Genomic DNA, 19,003 nt, shown 5'->3' with positions numbered 1-19,003 from the left:
ACATTTAATTTCCCAGCAACCTTGTGAAATAATAATTTTGAGTGTTCTCAGAATGCCTGGGCCATTTGTGTCTCCACCAGTTATGACCTATGTGTTCTTAGATTAAACAACTTTGCTTTCATTTCCGTATAAACTATTAGTATTACTACCTACCTCAGAGGGTGTTTTCTTGGGGCAAATGGAAAATTACCTATAAAGGGCTCAGCACAGTACCTGGCACCTGATGGGGGCTCAGTATATGTGAGCTGGGATTATTATCTCCATTTTACATGAGGCCCAGAGAGGGCAACCAACTTGCTCCAAATTGCCCACCTGTTAAGGGTTGAGGCCAGGATTCACACTCAGGTGTCTCTGGCTCCAAAGCCTTCTTCTAAGCTGTCTCTTTCCATGGCTCAGGATCCCCTGGTACCCTCCCCTCCCTCCAGTCCCTACTCACTCCCTCCATAGACCCCCACCTCTAGAACCCTGAGGACTCTGTGGGGTCTCTAGACTCTGGATTGTCCCTCAGACCCTGGCTCCTGAGTGCACCTCCGTGCATTGGGAACCTCCTAGACTATACACTGATGGGGATCTGCTAATGGACCTGCTGGTGTCCTTGCAGTCCTGCTGCTGCCTGTGGGGAGGAAGCTCCCCTCTGTCCTGCAAGAAGAGACGAAGAGCTAGGCTGGTGAAAATGAAGAGAAGGTAGAGGAGGAAGGGGGAGGAAGCCACGAAGTGGCAAAGCTGAGACTTGCCTGGTCTTTGGAATCCAAAACCAGTTTCCTTTCCAATGATCCACAGATACTCAGAAGCAGGAACTGAAAGTCCAGGGAGGAATGATAAACACAAGGATCCCAAGGGCCTCACTTTACCCCTTATGAACTTGTGGGACTTATAGCTAAGAAACTGTTAACACACCAAGATGCCAAATAATTAGTGAAAAACAAAACTTAGATGAAGGGGAAATTAGCTACATGATTCAACTACTCACAAATCATTTCTCTACCACCACCTGTATCCGAAGAGGAGGGGCCAGAGTTGGTCAGTGTGACCAGCACAGTGCTGTAATGATACCCCTCCAGCTCCCAACTAACTGCCCAGGTTCTAGCAACAGGTTAACCTGTGGTTTGTAGTTAGAGCGCCTCCATGTGTTCCCACTTTGTCATAAGTTCTTTAAAAGACCAATTATCAGCATCATCAAGATTTATGAGCGAGGAGGCTTATCTCCTTGAATCACCTCAACATCAAGAAATAGCTGGACTCCCAGGACTACTGAGTGAGAATAGCATAGCCAGGGCTGTAATCCGATTAGGTAAGCCTTCTCAGAAGCCTGTTCTCTCTGCCACCTTTCCCTGCATCTAACTGGCCTCCAGGCAGAGAACCTGGTCCCTACGAACTGATGTGTAGATGGTTTCGGAACTCTTGGAGGCTGCCAGAACTGTACTAGCCTCAGACTACAGTCCAGTAGCTTGGTCCTCAATTCTTGGGCCAGCCCTTCTGTGTGGGAGACTGTCCCTCCTCGCCCCTCACCCCCCTCATATTCTTCCCAGGTCCTACCCTAAACATTCCTTCAGCAAGCCAGTGCTGGAGGCTGGGACCCCAGAAACATGCAGGGTTGGACTCCTATCCCTGCCTGCCTTCCTTCGGGCATGAATTTGCAGCGCTGGAATCTGGCTGAGACTCTGGGGCCACACTTGAGTTCTGCTACTTTCTTCCCAGTGGCCCAGCCCCTGAGCACAGCTCCCTCATCTCTCAGATAGAGTTAGCGGCTGCATAAAGGTGACAGTGCATATGGGGGTCAGGGCCTGAAGGCGTAGGAGTCATTCTGCACTCACTTCCCAAACTCAGGGTTTGCCACAGGCCGTATGCAAGCAGCTGGAAACAGGGATAAATCCATGCAGTTTGTGAGGCTGAGAAAGGACCAGGAAGCACTTGTGTAAAAAGCCCAGAGGAGCCTCCTTTTGGTGGGCAGCAGCCTCATCCTCCTCCCAACGTGGAGAGGGAGAGTCCACCCCCTGTCAGAAGGGTGCTGTGTTTTTCCCATGTATGCCAGGGCCAGTAGGAACAAGGGATTTGAAGGACGGGCTAGAGATGTTTGTAAAAGGGGGTGGGTGGGGCCCACTGCCTGGTTGGTCTGTTCTAGGCGTGAGGGGCTTCTCCTGGCTTTGGAGGTAAGCACTTCCTCCTTGCGGCTGGGGAAAAGACCAGAGCATCCTCAGGTGTGAGGTGTTGGAGAGGCCCCCTCTCTGCCCTCCTGGCCAACTGTTTTCCTCTTGCCTCACCCTCTGGTGGTTGAGCTGGCCCAGTCCCAAGGAAGATGAATTAGGGACAGGAGGTGGTCAATTCATGCTCTGAGCATCCTGTCTTTTCTCTGAGCAGCTCCTAGCATGGGCAAAGAGAAGACCCACATCAACATTGTGGTTATTGGCCATGTGGATTCCGGCAAGTCCACAACAACAGGGCATCTCATCTACAAATGTGGAGGCATTGACAAGAGGACCATCGACCGGTTTGAGAAGGAGGCCTCAGAGGTGAGACTGCTCTATCTGAGCCCCACGCCCAGCCCTCCTTCCTAGCCTTGGTTTCCCTGGGAGGGATGCCTCATTTTGGGGGAGGAGACTGCTCACCTCTGCTGAGCACCTGCTGGGCTGGTAGGTGCTTTCCCTCTCACTCATGTCAGGCAGGTGGTGTGGCTGCCATTTTCCAGGTGAGACAGATGAGGTTAGAGGTGTTTAACAGCTTGCCTGAGGATGGTGCCAAGGTTTAAATCCCAGGGTGATGCAGATGCCACACTGTATCTCAGGAGCTAAAGCTGGCATTTAAAAGAGGGGAAAGGATTTTTCATGCATCTACCATGGATCTTAGGGTAGCCCCCATGGATACATGGTAGGTGCAAGCAACTCCTGGTCACACACTCTCCTATCACACCATAAGTTCGGTAATAGCATGGGTGCTGTAGGAGCCTAGGTCATGGACAATGAACATGTCCCGAGAGGCCTTGAAGGATTCCAAGAATGGACTTCCTTTGAGCCTTAAGGAAGTGGGACAGGTGCCCGTGAGCCACAAGGAAACTGGAACAGCACCTGAGATGCAGAGTTGTTGCCTGGTAGGACAGGGGACAGTGGCCTCGAGTGCCCTGCTAAACAGCCCGGCCACTTTCTCTGCAGCAGCTAAAGGATTTCAGGCATGGGAGTGATGGGAATCAGGCAAGATTTTTTTTTTTAAGATTTATTCATTCATGAGAGACACAGAGAGAGGCAGAGATATGGTCAGAGGGAAAAGCAGGCTCCATGCAGGGAGCCTGATGTGGGACTCGATCCCAGGATCTCAGGATCACGCCCTGAGCCGAAGGCAAACACCCAACCGCTGAGTCCCCCAGGGGTCCCAGGCAAGATCTTTTTAGGAAGAGCACATTGATTGCAGCATGGAGAGAACAGGCCAAGGGCCCAACTCTAGGAGCTAGGAAACCAGCTGGGAGGTTGTTGCTGTTGACCATGGGAGCAAGGATGGTGGCCTGGGCTCAGGCAGCAGCAGTGGGCATGGAGAGTAATGAATGGAATCCAGGGACGTGGATGTGGGGAACCCTTTGCATTCTTTTTTTTTTCCCTTTGCATTCTTAAAGGCACCCCAAAGAGTTAGTTTATGTAAATTAAATCTATATATTTATGATATTTGAAATGAAAACTGAGGTTTAAAAATGCCTAAATCACTTAAAAATAATAGTAATACACTCCATGTATTAACATAAGTATCACTTTGTGTATGAAAAATAATTATTTTCTAAAACCTTGGGAGGATGATGATGTTTTATATTTTTGTTGATAGGTTTAATGTCTGATTTAATAGAAGACAGTTGGATTCTCATCTGCTTCTGTAAACAACCTGTTGTGATTTCACTTGTCATGTAGCCTTGGGAAAACACCACTGCACAATGATGAGACAATGAGAGAGGGAAAAGGCAAATAATGTCTTTGCATTATAAAAATAGTTTTGATAAAAAAAATAGTTTGATCACGCAAACTCTAAAATGTATCAGGGTCCCTGGACCATTCTTTGATAGCTGCTTATCTAGTGAATATTCTAAACTATAATGGACTTCATAAAATAGAAGTTCCTACAGTAGCAAAAGTTAGGACACCTAGTTTATATCTTAATAAACTAATTAGTGTTCTTGAGGAAGCCGCCTGGTCTCCAGTCTTTCCTTTTCTCTACTCTGCCCTCTAATTAGAGCTGAAATGAATAGATGTTCAGGACCCCTGAGCTGGCAAGTGGTAGAGTATACCCCAGACCAGCATGTTAACTTGAATATGCTACCGATTTTTGTAGCCTCGTTTTTTTTTTTAAATTTTTTTTTTAATTTTTTATTTATGATAGGCACACAGTGAGAGAGAGAGAGAGGCAGAGACACAGGCAGGGGGAGAAGCAGGCTCCATGCACCGGGAGCCTGATGTGGGATTCGATCCCGGGTCTCCAGGATCGTGCCCTGGGCCAAAGGCAGGCGCCAAACCGCTGCGCCACCCAGGGATCCCCAGCCTCGTTTTTACCAGTGCTGAAAGCAGCCCATCCTCCCCAGGCTAGCAATCAGTCATAGATACCATTTAACAGAGGGTAGTGGTTAAGAGCTTGAACTTGAGTCTGATGCTTTGGGGTTCAAATCTTGACTCTGCTCTTTATTCATCAGATGATCTTGGGTTGGTCAGTTAATTCTCTGTTACTTTGTATGCAAGATGAGGATAATAAAATTTTGCTAAGTTGTTGTGAGATTGAATGAGATAACCCATGGTAAGTACTTAAAACAGCACCAGGTATGTGGTCAGCATTATTTATGCATTTGCTATTACTGATTTGAGGGCTTGCTGACCCTGTACCAGGTCCATATGTCTGCCTAGACACTTTATCACTTGGCCCTGGGTCACTCTGACTCTAAAACCAGCTCTGAAAGAAAAACTTAATTATATAAGTAATAAATACTATTGTTTGAAAAATTCAAAGGCCTTACCATACACTGCCCTGTTACCATTCCTCTGACTCTCCATTCATTTGGGAACTTCCTTCCTGGTTGATGGGCAGCTTTGGATATTAGAGGTGACACTGGGGTTTTCCTCCTACTCCTGGCCCAGGTGGGCAAAGGCTCCTTCAAATATGCCTGGGTTCTGGACAAGCTGAAAGCAGAGCGGGAACGTGGCATCACCATTGACATCTCCCTGTGGAAGTTTGAGACCAAGAAATACTATATCACCATCATTGATGCCCCAGGTCACCGTGACTTCATCAAGAACATGATCACAGGCACCTCACAGGTACACCCAGAGTTGTCTTGGCTCTGCTTTGGGGGTTGGCAGTGGGTGTCCCAGGCCAAATCTGAGTTGGGCCTTCTTCCCTCTGTCACCTGGGCCAGGCAGACTGCGCTGTGCTGATTGTGGCAAGTGGTGTAGGTGAGTTTGAGTCTGGCATCTCCAAGAATGGGCAGACCCGTGAGCACGTACTGCTGGCATATACACTAGGCGTGAAGCAGCTCATCGTGGCAGTCAATAAGATGGACATCACGGAGCCTCCTTACAGTAGTGCACGCTTTGAGGAGATCAGCAAGGAGGTGAAGGCCTATATCAAGAAGATCGGTTACAACTCTGAGGCTGTCGCCTTTGTGCCCATCTCAGGCTGGCATGGGGACAACATGATAGAACCAAGCACCAAGGTGAGAGCTGACCGTGACAGGGCTAATTAAATGCAACATTCCCACTCAAATCTTTGAGCTTCTTCAAGAATATAATACCCAGGATTTACAGCTTGCTTATTGGCCAATCACTTTGAAGGGTCTTCATCCCTATGGGTACATGATTTGATCCCCATTTTTCAGATGAACAGACGTTACTCAAGACTACACAACTAGTAAGCATAGGGCTGCATTGTGCAATGTCATAGCTAGTTACATGTAGCTATTAACTTTAATAATTTAAATCAAATAATTTCAGTTCCTTAGTTGTGGTTGCTGGGCACTTGAAATGTAGCTAATACATGTGCCTGTCACATTGGACAGTGAACTTACTGAATATTCCCATCATTGCAGAAAGTTCTACTGAGCAGTGCAGCAGAGTCTGGAATTCTAGTCCATGCTCACAGTATCTAAGCTACCTCTCTAGGCAGGTTAGGAAGTGTGGGGGCAATATAAATGTGTCTAAGATATACTCACTGTGCTCATGGATCCCAGAATCTAACAGGGTTTAAAATTCTTAAGTGAGTGTCTCCCTACAAAGAAATTCTAACTCTGGCATCAGACCTGGTGAAGCCCCAGTTTTTTCCCTTGCCCACAGTAAAGGGGTAAGAGAGGAAATAATACTCTGGGTGTTAGGACTCACTTTAAGGGACTGTAAGAATTAAATGAGAGACTCCACGTGGGAATCTGTTCATGCATACAGTTGGTGCTCAAATGTTAATTGCTATCCCTTACTACTTTACTGCCTAAAGCCCACCTTTTTCCATAACTGACTTGAAGATTCTTAGCCCTTTCTTCCATGTATATAGCATAATCTTTTCCTGATTATAAAAGTAATGTCTAACATTTTTGCAATAAGCCTTTCATACAGATATGAAGCATAGACTTCATAGCTTATAGATAACCTAGTTTCTACGCAGTTCTTTCCAGATGTTCACAGCTGGACTCACACTGTATGTAATTTTCTATGAAACTTTTTGAAATTTTCTTTGCCATTTAAATATGTTGAATACTTAGTGTTTTATATTGTAGATCAGAGTTACAATAGATTGTGTAGCCATATCCACTATTAAGTGAAATGGCATTGAGAAATTGCTATGTGCCAGACACCAGACTGAACGCTTTACATGCCCAGAACCCCATGAAGAAGGCATTTTATTCCCATATAAAATAAGAAAACTGGGCAGCCCTGGTGGCTTAGCAGTTTAGCGCCGCCTTTGGTCCAGGGCCTGATCCTAGAGACCTGGGATCGAGTCCCACATCGGGTTCCCTACATGGAGCCTGCTTCTGTTTCTGCCTCTCTCTCTCTCTCTCTGTCTCTCTGTCTCTGTCTCTCTCAAATAAATAAACAAATTTTAAAATAAATAAAATAAGAAAACTTATGGTGTAGTTAATAACCCAAGGTCACCAGCTTCTAAGAATAGTGTTTCTAGTTTTATTAAAAACTGCTGTAAGCATCTTGATAAACAAATCCTTGCATGCGTCCTCCATCATTTAATTAGAGTAAGTTCCTAGTGAAACAAAGGGTAGGCATTATTCTGGAGTCTTCTGATACAAATTGCCCAACCGTCCCTGGGAAAGATAGAACTACTACTGGCAGTGTGTTCATTTGTATGGTACTTCAATATTTCCATGCGGGGCCCTGTCCTTGGTGCTGAGGGCGTGGTAGAGAATGAGATGCAACTCTGCTCATGGCACTGGGGTCTTCTGGGAGCAATAGTAATACAGTGGATGATGACAAGTGCTAAGAAAAACATAAGGCTAAGGGGGCACAGTATGAGAGAGTTACTCTATATTGGGTAGTGAAGGAGGGGGCCTTCTAAAATGACAGTAGAATAAAAACCTGAAGTTTGATGCCCATTTCCCAAGAATTTCCCAGAGTTCAGCTAGTGAAATAAGGAGATTTCATTCTTCTGTCCCTGTGGGTATTCATTAGGCATCTAGTATGTTCTAGATGCAAAAGAACAAAGCATGCAGTCAGTGGACTAGATAGTAGACTTAGGGTTTAGCCTCTGCTTTCAAGAAATACCTGTAATATCAGAGACCTCCGTTTCCCCACTTTTAAGATAGGGAAGATGCTGACCTTGTATGCTTATTCAGGCCTCTGAGTTGGCATAGAGCCAAGTTAGTTGCTAAGTTCATCAAACTAATAGAATAACTTATCCTCATGGATGAAGCTGGTGTTTGGGAAGTTGGTCCAAAGAAAGGAGCCAACTGGATTTCCAGTTAACTGATATATCTCTGAAGGCAAATATGATGTCTCTGATGAGCTTTGGCCAAGGTTTTCAGGGAAGTATCTACTTAAAAGACATGTATATAATGAACTATTATCCTTAAGATTGTCCTTCTAGAAGGACTTATGCTCAATAATGCTGCCCTTGCCTAAGATGTTGGGGAACATCTAGTCTTTACAAGGTATAAATGTTAGGGTATTTGAATATTGTTTTCATTCTCATTCCTGATGCTTACTTAACTGTGCTGCATGTTTTCTCTGCTTCTCCTGTGTAATCAACAGATAGAATGAGGCCTAAGGGCTAATCAGATTCAAGAAATCTCTGCTTCCTAAGAATATTGGCTCAAATGAGGGGCAACACCTTGCCATCATTTAGTGGGTGTGTAGCACATGTCAAACATTGTGCTTGGTGGGTTGTGTGTGGTCTTTTGTGTCTTTACTTGAGCCTGCAAAGTAGGTGGTGATATTTGTTTCATAGATGAGGAAGCTGAGGCTCAGAATACATTAAAAAATTGCTTGAGGTCCCATGTTAAATACACGTTGGCATCTGGGACAGGCTCCCTTGAGCCTAAGCAAGCTGCATGTTTGGTGGCTTTTCCAGATGTCCTGGTTTAAAGGCTGGAAGATCACCAGGAAGGAAGGAAACATAGTAGGTATGACACTGCTAGAAGCACTGGACTCCATCATGCCCCCTGCCCGTCCTATGGACAAGCCCCTGCGGCTGCCTCTGCAGGATGTGTATAAGATTGGGGGTGAGTACATGCTGTGTGGGGGTCCTTGGTGTTGGGGGCTCACTGAAGTCTGGCTGCTGACAGGTCTGGTTGCTCTGTCCCCCCAGGCATTGGCACTGTGCCCGTGGGCCGGGTGGAAACAGGCTACCTCAAGCCAGGCATGGTGGTGAACTTTGCCCCCTGCAACATTACCACAGAGGTCAAGTCTGTAGAGATGCACCACGAGGCCCTGGCTGAGGCCTTGCCTGGAGACAATGTGGGCTTTAATGTGAAGAATGTGTCAGTGAAGGACATCAGGCGGGGCTACGTGGCAGGAGACAGCAAGAATGATCCACCCTTAGAAGTGGCGAGCTTCATCTCCCAGGTGAGGAGGCCCATTTAAGGGGTGTTTCCTGAGACAGTCATCCTGTCTTACAAGCAGAGTGCCTCAGTGGATCATTCAGGAAGTGAGTACTGAGCATGTGATCCATGGTGGGCCCTTGAGCAGCAGTGTGGGTAGAGTCAGACTGCCCTAGAATCCTGAATGCAGCTTATTTGCTATTTTGCCCTTTAACAAAACAATGCAGTTCAATGATCTTGTTAGTTTCCACAGTATGGTCTTGATGCCTAAAGCAGTAGTTTTCAAGCCAGGTGGATTAGATCACCTGCGAAGTGTTTCAAAAATGCAGATTCCTAAACAAGAACAACAAAAACAAAAATGCGTATCCCTAACATTCTTCCTAATGGTTCTGGGGAGTGATTCAGTAGACTTGGGTGGGACCTGGGAATCCTTGTGTTAAAGCTCTTAGGTGTTTCCTCAGCCCAGAGTTAGAATGTGAAAGCTGTTCTGAAGGTAACATCTGGCACATTCTTACTTCTGCGTGTGGAGGCTGGCACTACCTCACAGTGAGCCTTGGAGAGTTACATGAGGTGATGATATGTAAAACATCTGATCCGGGACCAACAGGTCACCTAACAAGTTAGTTAGCTATTACAATGCATTTTTCTAAATGGTAGGGGGAAAGCAGAACATAAATTACACGTATGTGTGTAGGTTTTATATCACTCATCCCTAGCTCTACCGCTTCCCTGCTATTTCATCATGGGTAAATTACTCAGGCTCTCTGCTATGAAAATTAAATTGGAATGCATGAGATATACTTAGGACAGAATTTGGTATACTATATAACTGTTCAAATGCTCACTATAATTTGAAGTGTGTCCAAGATGTCTGACTCCTCAGCTGGTTAGGGCTACTTCCTTTGAAGGATGCTTGGCTAAAGCTCTCCCCCTGCTCCCATCCCACGCTGGGTTCCAGGTGATCATTCTCAACCACCCTGGCAGCATTGCAGTTGGCTACTCACCAGTTCTGGACTGCCACACGGCCCACATTGCCTGCAAGTTTGCAGAACTCAGGGAGAAGATTGACCGGCGCTCAGGCAAGAAGCTGGAAGACCATCCCAAAGCCCTCAAGTCTGGGGACTCCGCCATTGTTCAGATGATTCCACGAAAGCCCATGTGTGTGGAAAGCTTCTCAGAGTATCCGCCCCTTGGTAAGTCCTGATAGCACCTGGCTACTGGAGCTGCCCCTTCCTCCTCCTGGCTCCAGGGAGTAAGTTAGCCAGTGTGTCACACCCAAGCCAGGTTGTAGAGCCTGTAAGAAGGGGCAGCCCTGGTGGTGCAGTGGTTTAGCGCTGCCCGCAGCCCGGGGTGTGATCCTGGAGACCCAGGATCGAGTCCTGCGTCAGGTTCCCTGCATGGAGCCTGCTTCTCTCTCTGCCTGTGTCTCTGCCTCTCTCAATATATATGAATAAATTAAAAAAAAAAAACCTGTCAGAAGGACCAGAGTTCCAGATTAGAAGAGCCCAAAAAAGGGAAAGTGGCTTGTGTAGTGTCACAAGCAAGGCAGGGGCCACTTCAGAGACTTGTACTCCAAGTATGGTCTGTGGACCAGGAGCACAGGCATCCTCTGGGAGGTGATTAGAAATGAAGAACCTCAGACTCCATTTTCAGACCTGCTGAAGTCAAATGTGCAGTTTAACAAGACCCTCAAGTAATTGGGATGCACATCAACTTGAGAAACCCTGATCTAGAAGAGGTGAACAGAGCAGAGATTAGTAGGGATTTTCTTTTTCCTTCTTATTCTCCAGTGCAGTGGTTTTCAAACCTGGTAGATAATCAGAACCACTGATGGACCCTATTAAATCCAGAGGCTCAGACCCTGATAGATTCACCAGGTCAAGGCTGCAGCCTAGGAGTCTTAGATCCTCCAAGTAGATTATACATGGTTAGGTCTGAACAATTTATCTAGAATGTTCAAAATTCATATATAGGGAGTAGGCAATATATAAAAGTGCTAGATGATAGATATTTATAAACCAAGAAGTCCCTGCCATCAGGGTCTCCCAGTTAATGGGGGAGGGGGTGAATTTCAAAATTTTAGAGGTGGGCCACAGAGGCTGCCACAGGAATCTTGCAAAGTGGGTTTGGTTCTTTCTACCTCTGACAAAAATACTATGAGGTTGAAACCGGATGCCAAAGCCTTGCCCTCCACAACTTGAAGTTAGAGAAGCACTCAAGTACCCCCCAGGAGAAGCAATTGCCAGATTCACAGTTGAGTGTAAATGAGATACATCCTACGAGTTGTTGTGATGGGCACAGAGAAGATGCTAGTTGCTTGGAGGCTGGAAGCATTAGTATGGTAGGGTGGTGGGTGCACCCAAAGCAAAGTTTTCTCTGTGACCTTTACTTATGGAAGTAGGACAGTCCAGTGGCTAAGAACATAAGTGCTGGGGTGAGACTTTCTGGGTTTTCAACCATCACAGCAAAGTGACCTTCTGATTCTTTGCCCCAGTTTTCCCAACTGCAAAACAGCTATCATGAGCTCTACTTTGAGTTGTTGAGATAATTGCATGCACTTATATGTATAATTCAGAGTATCACTTACTTGACCTCCCATGCCAGTGTCCTATAATAGCTCCTGCCCTGCTAGTGTTCTCCACCTGTTTCTTCATGTCCTGTGTCCTAGGCCGCTTTGCTGTTCGTGACATGAGGCAGACAGTGGCTGTTGGGGTCATCAAGGCTGTGGAGAAAAAAGCAGCGACTGGTGGCAAAATCACCAAGTCTGCCACGAAGGCAGCCAAGAAATGAGTGGTGACGACTACTTTAGACCTTTCCAGGAGAGGGCAGCCCAGAAGAAGCCACGGCTGGAAAAGAAGAGCTCAAGGAGACTTAGACTTACTCTTCTCTTGACTAAAATGTCGTAAACCTACCCCTGCTAATGCACTTTTCTTTTTGCTGATGAGTTTGAGGCATGGGAATAAAGCACACCAAGTCTTTGCCTCTGCCTCTACTGACCTCGATGCTGTAAGCAAGGAGGAAGCAGGTGGGTTGCTCAGTCTAATTCCACACCTCAGCTTCCTTCTGGTGCTTGACTTCCTTCTGGTGCAAGAACCAGAGAGCTAGAGTCACGAGGAGGAAAAAGTATAAAGGAGGAAGTCTAGAGCAGCTTTTAGCCCTGGCCAAGCTCTTCAGTTCCTACAACAGAACTCTGGTGCTAAACTGCCTGACTTGAATAGCATCTATAAAAGTTACCGAACTTCTCTGTGTGCTCATTTGTAAAATGGAAAAACAAGATAGTATCTGCCTCCAAAGGGATGCTGAACTTTGAGTGAGCTGGTACTTGCTGGGCATGGTAATTAGCCACTCTCATTAACATGGTGTGCGAGCTGGAGGCAAGGAGGTACTATTTCTGGGAAGTTCTGTTTGAAAAAAGTTGAGGGGAAGGGAATGAGCCTGTTTTTATATTTTCTAGATACATAGTTCCCTCAGGTTATTTTTTTTTTTTTAACTTCAGTTTGACAATTTGAGTTACAAAGTTGCAAGAGGCAACTTTCACCCAGATTCCCCAAATCTTACCACATTTTTTCCCCCTTATTTGAGAGTAAGTTACAGACATGATGGCCCTTTACAGTGAATACTACAGGTGTATTTCTCAAACACAAAAATATTCTCTGGGATCCCTGGGTGGCGCAGCAGTTTGGCGCCTGCCTTTGGCCCAGGGTGCGATCCTGGAGACCTGGGATTGAATCCCACGTCGGGCTCCCGGTGCATGGAGCCTGCTTCTCCCTCTGCCTGTGTCTCTGCCTCTCTCTCTCTCTCTGTGACTATCATAAATAAATAAAAATAAAAAAAAAATTCTCTGATACAACCAAGGTCAAGTCATCAGAAAGAGGACATTAAACTAACATGGATACACTTCTGAAATCTGCAGACCCGATTCAGATTTTTGTCAATTATTCCAAAAACATGCTTTATAGCAAAAGAAAATCCAAGGTCATCTGTTGCATTCAGCAGTCTGAGCTCTTTATTCCAAGCTTTGGAGCAGCCCCTCCCTTGGCTCTGTTCCTCCCAGAGCTTTGGTTGAGGCCTCTGCTCTGGGCTAGTTGGTGGGTGCCTGATGGAGGAAAATCAAAAGTGTGGTTGGGGGGTGTTGGATGCGTGTGTGTCTCTTTTCTCTATCAGCCCAGCTTCCCAGAAGTCCCATGTGTGCCTATTGGATGAAACAAGGAGAACCTGGGGGTTTAATGGTAGAAGTGAGAGGCTTGTCTCCTTTTCCACCAAAGTCCTTTGGCTATTTATTCCTGTTAAACTGGTGGATTCAATGCCAGGTTCTCCCTGCAGTGCTGCTGCTGAGAATTAGTGTAAACCGGGAAGCCAGCAGAGCTGGCTTATTGTTTGCCAGCAGAGCCTTTGTCTGTCAGACTAATCTGCAACCCATCTTTGGGCGTGCAGGATGACTGTTGATTATACACCATGTCTAACATTTTTTTGGGGGCGGGGGAAGGGGGTTGCTTGGATATAGTGGGTTTATATTAAGAGAAATCCCTTCTTGGGCAGCTGGGTGGCTCAGAGGCTCAGCGTCTGCCTTCAGCTCAGGTTGTGATCCAGGGGATCCTGGGATGGAGCCTGCTTCTCCCTCTGCCTGTCTCTTGCTTCTCTCTTGTCTCTCATGAATAGATAAATAATTAAAAAAAATAAAAGCGTAACCCCTTATGCGTGCTCTACACAATTACTTCATTTAACTTTCACAACAATCTCCTATGATCTAGGTACCCATTTTAAAGCTGAGGAAAACTGAGGCTCAAAGAGGGTCTAATTAGTAACCTGGCCGGGGTCGCGTATTGGGTTAACCAGAGCACGACTGCGTCTCCACAGCTCAGGGCTCTTCAGCCACCTCTGTTCTAACTATAAATTCCACATGTTCACATTGTCCCCGAATAAGTTTAAGATTTTCTTTTTTTTTTTTTTTTTTAGTTTTTTTTTTAAGATTTTATTTTATTCATGATAGAGAGGCAGCAGAGGGAGAAGCAGGCTCCGTGCAGGGAGCCGGTTGCGGGACTCGACCCCGGGTCTCCAGGGTCACGCCCCGGGCCGAAGGCGGCGCTGAGCCCCCCAGGGATCCCCTACTTGGCGATTTGCACGACTGATTTCACGTGGCCCTGGAAGTCGGTTCACGCCAGGAACCACGAGGTCCGGAGACCGTGGGAGGGAAGGGCGCCCGTGGAGACCGGAAGCTCAAGGAAAAGCTTTAAAAAACTATTTTTGGAAAACCCGCGTCCCGGGGACCAGGCGGCGCCCACCCGCCGGCCCGCCCGCCGCCCGCCGCCCGCCGCGGCCCGCGGGGCAGCCTGGGGAGAGAGCCCGCCTCCTGACCCATAAGGCCCTGGGCCGGAAGCTTCGCCCTCTCTTCCTGTTCTCCACCATGGCGGTGAGTAGCTGAGGCCCTGCTTTGCTTCTCTTCATCCGCCTCCATCCGCCTCCATCCGAGGCGGGAGCTGCCTCGTCCGCGGCCGGAGAAGGGAGCCCGTAAGGCTCGCCGTGGCGGAACTGGCAGAGCCATGCGGGCCGAGGCCGCGGAGCCGAGCCCTGCCCCCTCCACTCCCGCTCCCCTCCCGCTCCCCTCCCGCTCCTCAGCCGGCTGGGGGCGGCCGCCGGGAGGGCGAGCGGAGCGCGGCGCGTCAGCTGCGGGGAGGGCGACGGAGCGAACGGAGGGGCTGGACCTGTTCCCCGTCCCGGGGACTTGAGGCTTGCCGGGTGCTTAGGGAGCCGCAGCCCGCCCCTCCGCTCGAGGAGGCCGCCTGCCCTCTGCCCCCCGGGCTGCTTCCGAAAGGAATGGGGGACGTCGCCCAACCACGCGCTTCCTGTTTCCTCAGCGGCGTTTAAATCCGATTTTCTTGCCCGTCGGCTTTGTAGCGGGGACGCGCGCTCCGACACCTTACGGGGGTGAGCCCCTTGGGGTTCGAACTCCCGCTACCTGCCCCAAGTTTCTGTTCGTCCATTCCTGGCGCGGAGGGGGAGCCCAGCTCCCGAGCTGGTGCACAGACACCGCGATGCTTTGCAAGCCCGTAAGGCTGTCGTTAGGAACCGGGATGAGCAGAACTAGGTAGGCGGTGTCTACAGATGTGGGACTCGGAGCTGTGGCGGGGTGGCGTGTTGACTGCTGCGCTTCCCTCGTTGCAGCAGGATCAAGGTGAAAAGGAGAACCCCATGCGGGAGCTTCGCATCCGCAAACTCTGCCTCAACATCTGTGTGGGGGAGAGTGGAGACAGACTGACCCGCGCGGCCAAGGTGCTGGAGCAGCTCACGGGCCAGACCCCAGTGTTCTCCAAAGGTCAGTGGTGGCCGTCAGGGGAGAGAACATCCCTGCATGTTCTTTTCTAATTTACCTGGTATACAGCCTCTTCAGTGCCCGTTTTGAAAGTGACAGTTGATGCCCCTTAAAAAGCATCACCATCCTGAGCTACCCAAGAAGTATTTTCCTTTGTTTTATTTAATTTTATTTATTCATGAGAGACACAGAGAGGCAGAGGGAGAAGCTGGCTCCATGCAGGGACCTGATGTGGGACTCGATCCTGGGTCTCCAGGATCACTGCCTGGGCCGAAGGCAGACGCCAAACCGCTGAGCTACCCAGGGATCCCAAAGTATTTTCCTTTCAAGACGGGTTTGGTTTTGGAATACCAGGTCTTTAAGTTAGCAGAGCTTCAGCCAGGGCCAGTCTAAGTAGAGATTTTTCCGGGTAAAGTTAGAAACATTAGGAATGCACTAGGTGATATTTGGCTTGAATGACTCACTGAGAATTTATAGGCTACATGGTGAAGGGCTCTGTGCCTAGGCCAACTGGGTTCAAATCCTGGCCCCATCATTTGCGGGTCTGGCCTCAGCCTTTCTGGGTCTCAGCTTCCTTATTTGCCTAAATGAGATGATAATAAGATTGTGAAAAATAAAATAGATTTTATGAAGTGCCTGCTACATACCAAGCCCAGCGTGGATATTAGCATCGTTAAGTTTCTTTGCTTTAGGATAATGCAGTATGGCACATTGTTGGGTTTAGATCCTGCCTTTTGTTACCAACTGTGATTTGGGGCAAGTTAACCTCCCAGAACCTCATCTATAACAGGATAACATTAGAGAATTATCAATAATGTTTTGTTTTCTTTAGAATACAGTGACCATATTCCTTTCTAGTGGCCTCTTCTGGCTGTGAACTTGGCCCGTCCTGAGACTTAGATGTGACTTTGAGCTCTTAATTGCTTAAGTATGATTGAATGACTTGGAAGTTGAAAAATCTGTTTTCTGTGCTATGGATGAAACCAGATGTAGGTGACACTGGTAGGAATGCCAGCACTTAGGATGTGGGTGGATATTTAATGTGTCTTAGAATTGTGGAGATGATGTTCTAGGGAAGAGGTGAGTGCAGTGGGAGTGTGATACCTGACTCCTTGTTTTCCCCTCCTGCAGCTAGGTACACGGTTAGATCCTTTGGTATCAGGAGAAATGAAAAGATTGCTGTCCACTGCACAGTCCGTGGGGCCAAAGCAGAAGAAATCCTGGAGAAAGGTCTAAAGGTGAGGCTGATCCCCTCATGGGATAATAAAGAGCACCAGCTTATGTGTTAACAACTAGATAATTACAGTGGCAGTGGTTATACTTTGTACACTGTCTTTGGTCCCTTGATATATTTTTTTAATTTGAAATTTTTTTGAACCTCTAAAGGGTGTTTCCTGCACCCAACAAGGTTTTAAACTTTATTCTTGAATGATTTCTCTGGGTTTTTCAATGCCTTTTAAATATTGGGAAAGCTCTATGAACTGCTTTTTCTTTTCTTTTTTTTTTTTTAGCTCTAGAAACTCCTATCGTGGGTTGTGATTTGGTGTCGTGGGGAAATGAGATTTTTGTTCATGATCAAATTATATCGAATTGTATCTCAGTGATGAGGACTAAACTAATAATTTGGGGGGATTTGAATTGACGAGGGATATGATTGCTGCATTTGTCTCCTTAGGTGCGAGAGTATGAGTTAAGAAAAAATAACTTCTCCGATACTGGAAACTTTGGTTTTGGGATCCAGGAGCACATCGATCTGGGGATCAAATATGACCCAAGCATTGGTATCTACGGCCTGGACTTCTATGTGGTATGAATATTTAGTCTTTTCTACTCCTGGTCTGTGAGAAGAGTGGAATCTGCTACTCCTTTATTTTGTGTGTGCTATCTTGATGTTCAAATGTTGGATTGAAACTTTGAGTGTTGTCTGCCTTTGTGTTCTCCCCCTTGGGAAGATGTACCTCATGTGTGGCAGGTGTTGGGATACAGCACTGGACTAGATAGACGAGATCTTGCTATTGCAAAGGTTAAGAATTTAGGATTCAGCAAGCACTAGTATGGCTTTGAGGTGGATGAAGGGACTGTTCATCCACTGAATTGAAAATTTGAGAGCTTTGGTGCAGTATTTGTTGTGTGGGTTGACTGTACTGAGGCCACTTTTTTCTAGCTCCTTCCCTTAGACCCTGGGGATGGGGTGGCTTCCATCCAGAGGACATAGATGCGAGTTTGGTGATGTGGCTGTTTGCTCAGTCAGGATAGGGATTTCAGTGTAAAAATGACCATTGTTGTGTTACTGCAACGTATTTGTCAACCATAAAACTACATAGCAAACCCCAGAAATCCTGACTAGTATGGAACCTGAGTCATGGCAGCACCCTCATTAGATTTGAGTATCCGAACACTGAGGAGAGGTAGGTGCTCACAGGGAGTTTGGGAACAGCAAGCGTTTAAGGAGCACTTTGAACTGCAGCAAAAGAGAAGAACAACTTTTTGTTCTTCTCAGAATAAGTTTTAAAATGCACGTATTATAGTTAAGGGTTTTTTTTTGTTTTGTTTTTAATGTCATCTTTAAAATGCGCTTTGAAGATTGGGGAGCAGTGATGGAGAATCCTTAGCTACCTTTGGAAGTTGGGCAGGAAAGGGGGGAGGTACTGCAAGTTCCAGCCTCCAAAGCAGACCTGCGTTGTCCAGGATGCTGCTAACTGGTTTATCAGACCCTGAGATCATGGGTGTCTTGCTCAAGAATTCATTGGGCCACCAAGGTGACTCTTGAAGATCAGCCTCCAGTGTGTGAGTCTTGTCCGTCTACTCTTGACTGTGAGCTGGCTAGGTGACTGTTGGTTATTCCTGGGACAGGTGCTGGGTAGGCCAGGTTTCAGCATCGCAGACAAGAAGCGCAGGACAGGCTGCATTGGGGCCAAACACAGAATCAGCAAAGAGGAAGCCATGCGCTGGTTCCAGCAGAAGGTAAAGCTGATTTATCTCAGGTGAACTGGTGGAATGTGGTGTCGGTGAATGGAGTTGGGATTTGGGGGTGCAAAATCCAGCACCATTTGGTGGGTAGTTTCTTTAAAGATGGAGTATTTGGTTGGGCACCTTGGCAAAATGGGCCTCCAGGGTTGGTGGCTTGAACAGCCAGTATCAGGCTTTCTCCCCACCCCCATACATGCAGGTAACTGGAAGGGGAGGAATAAGGCTTTAACAGCTCCCTTTTCTCAAGGTATAGTGTAGTTCAGCACGGTGTAGCAGTTGTTAAAACTGGCCAGTTTCCTGTTTAGTCCAGAAGGGATGTGGGGTTCAGAGCTGAATTCACGTATCAGATGTGAATTCTCAAATGTTAGCAATTGCTGCCATCTTTGCTGTTGCCTCCTGTTGTGAAAAAATAAAATCTCTTCTCTTTCAGTATGATGGGATCATCCTTCCTGGCAAATAAATTCCCGTTTCTATCCAAAAGGCCAATAAAAACTTTTCAGTGAAATGTATGTTACTGTTGTGTATTCTGTGAAAGGAGCCTGGCCATATTCAAGTCTCTGGACCTCAAGCCACTTAAAGCTTCGATGGGAATAGCTGGTAACAACCCTGTCGTCCCTTGGATGCCAGTGTTTCCTGGCAGATTGAAGCCTGAGCTTTGCAGCATTGCCTGTGCTCCCCACACCCTTATTAGGCTGTGGTGGTGGAGTAGTCGCTTGGAAACTGATTTT

The 19,003-nt window shown here is 47.1% G+C and overlaps 2 protein-coding genes and 2 long non-coding RNA genes across 5 annotated transcripts; 2 read left to right on the top strand and 2 right to left on the bottom strand.

The window, feature by feature from the left end:
- Nucleotides 1-444: 444 nt before the first annotated feature.
- LOC144314709 (uncharacterized) lies at nt 445-4,699 on the bottom strand. Its single transcript, XR_013380573.1, has 3 exons — nt 4,575-4,699; nt 2,607-2,791; nt 445-2,361 (listed from the first exon to the last, which is right to left on the bottom strand). It is a non-coding gene; the product is annotated as an uncharacterized LOC144314709 (long non-coding RNA).
- Nucleotides 2,367-12,375, top strand: LOC144314706 (elongation factor 1-alpha 1-like). The gene is made up of 7 exons (XM_077899159.1): nt 2,367-2,510; nt 5,100-5,279; nt 5,378-5,674; nt 8,527-8,677; nt 8,764-9,020; nt 9,954-10,188; nt 11,664-12,375. The coding sequence occupies exons 1-7, from the start codon at nt 2,367-2,369 to the stop codon at nt 11,783-11,785; spliced, it is 1,386 nt and encodes a 461-aa protein (XP_077755285.1). The 3' UTR covers nt 11,786-12,375.
- Nucleotides 4,985-14,649, bottom strand: LOC144314708 (uncharacterized). 2 transcript variants are annotated; one of them, XR_013380572.1, is made up of 3 exons: nt 14,351-14,649; nt 11,583-11,717; nt 4,985-5,183 (listed from the first exon to the last, which is right to left on the bottom strand). It is a non-coding gene; the product is annotated as an uncharacterized LOC144314708 (long non-coding RNA). The 2 variants fall into 2 exon arrangements; XR_013380571.1 differs by lacking the exon at nt 14,351-14,649 and adding an exon at nt 14,105-14,273.
- Nucleotides 14,258-18,784, top strand: RPL11 (ribosomal protein L11). Its single transcript, XM_077899160.1, has 6 exons — nt 14,258-14,405; nt 15,158-15,308; nt 16,437-16,543; nt 16,981-17,112; nt 18,159-18,269; nt 18,706-18,784. Exons 1-6 carry the CDS (start codon nt 14,400-14,402, stop codon nt 18,733-18,735), a joined length of 537 nt encoding a protein of 178 aa, XP_077755286.1. The 5' UTR covers nt 14,258-14,399; the 3' UTR covers nt 18,736-18,784.
- Nucleotides 18,785-19,003: the final 219 nt, after the last annotated feature.

This window comes from Canis aureus, chromosome 5, assembly GCF_053574225.1.
Source record: "Canis aureus isolate CA01 chromosome 5, VMU_Caureus_v.1.0, whole genome shotgun sequence".
In the NCBI taxonomy this organism is placed as follows: Eukaryota; Metazoa; Chordata; class Mammalia; order Carnivora; family Canidae; genus Canis; species Canis aureus.
The sequence above is the reverse complement of the archived record's forward strand: the minus strand, read 5'-3'. Positions and strand labels throughout refer to the sequence as shown.

Excerpts from the sequence above, each read along its gene's own strand:
- LOC144314706 (XM_077899159.1), top strand. The coding sequence starts at position 2,367 with ATGGGCAAAGAGAAGACCCACATCAACATTGTGGTTATTGGCCATGTG. Across the intron at positions 5,280-5,377 it reads TGATCACAGGCACCTCACAG|GCAGACTGCGCTGTGCTGAT; the intron begins GTACACCCAGAG and ends CACCTGGGCCAG. Across the intron at positions 10,189-11,663 it reads CTCAGAGTATCCGCCCCTTG|GCCGCTTTGCTGTTCGTGAC; the intron begins GTAAGTCCTGAT and ends CCTGTGTCCTAG.
- RPL11 (XM_077899160.1), top strand. Across the intron at positions 15,309-16,436 it reads GACCCCAGTGTTCTCCAAAG|CTAGGTACACGGTTAGATCC; the intron begins GTCAGTGGTGGC and ends CCCCTCCTGCAG. Across the intron at positions 17,113-18,158 it reads ACGGCCTGGACTTCTATGTG|GTGCTGGGTAGGCCAGGTTT; the intron begins GTATGAATATTT and ends TTCCTGGGACAG.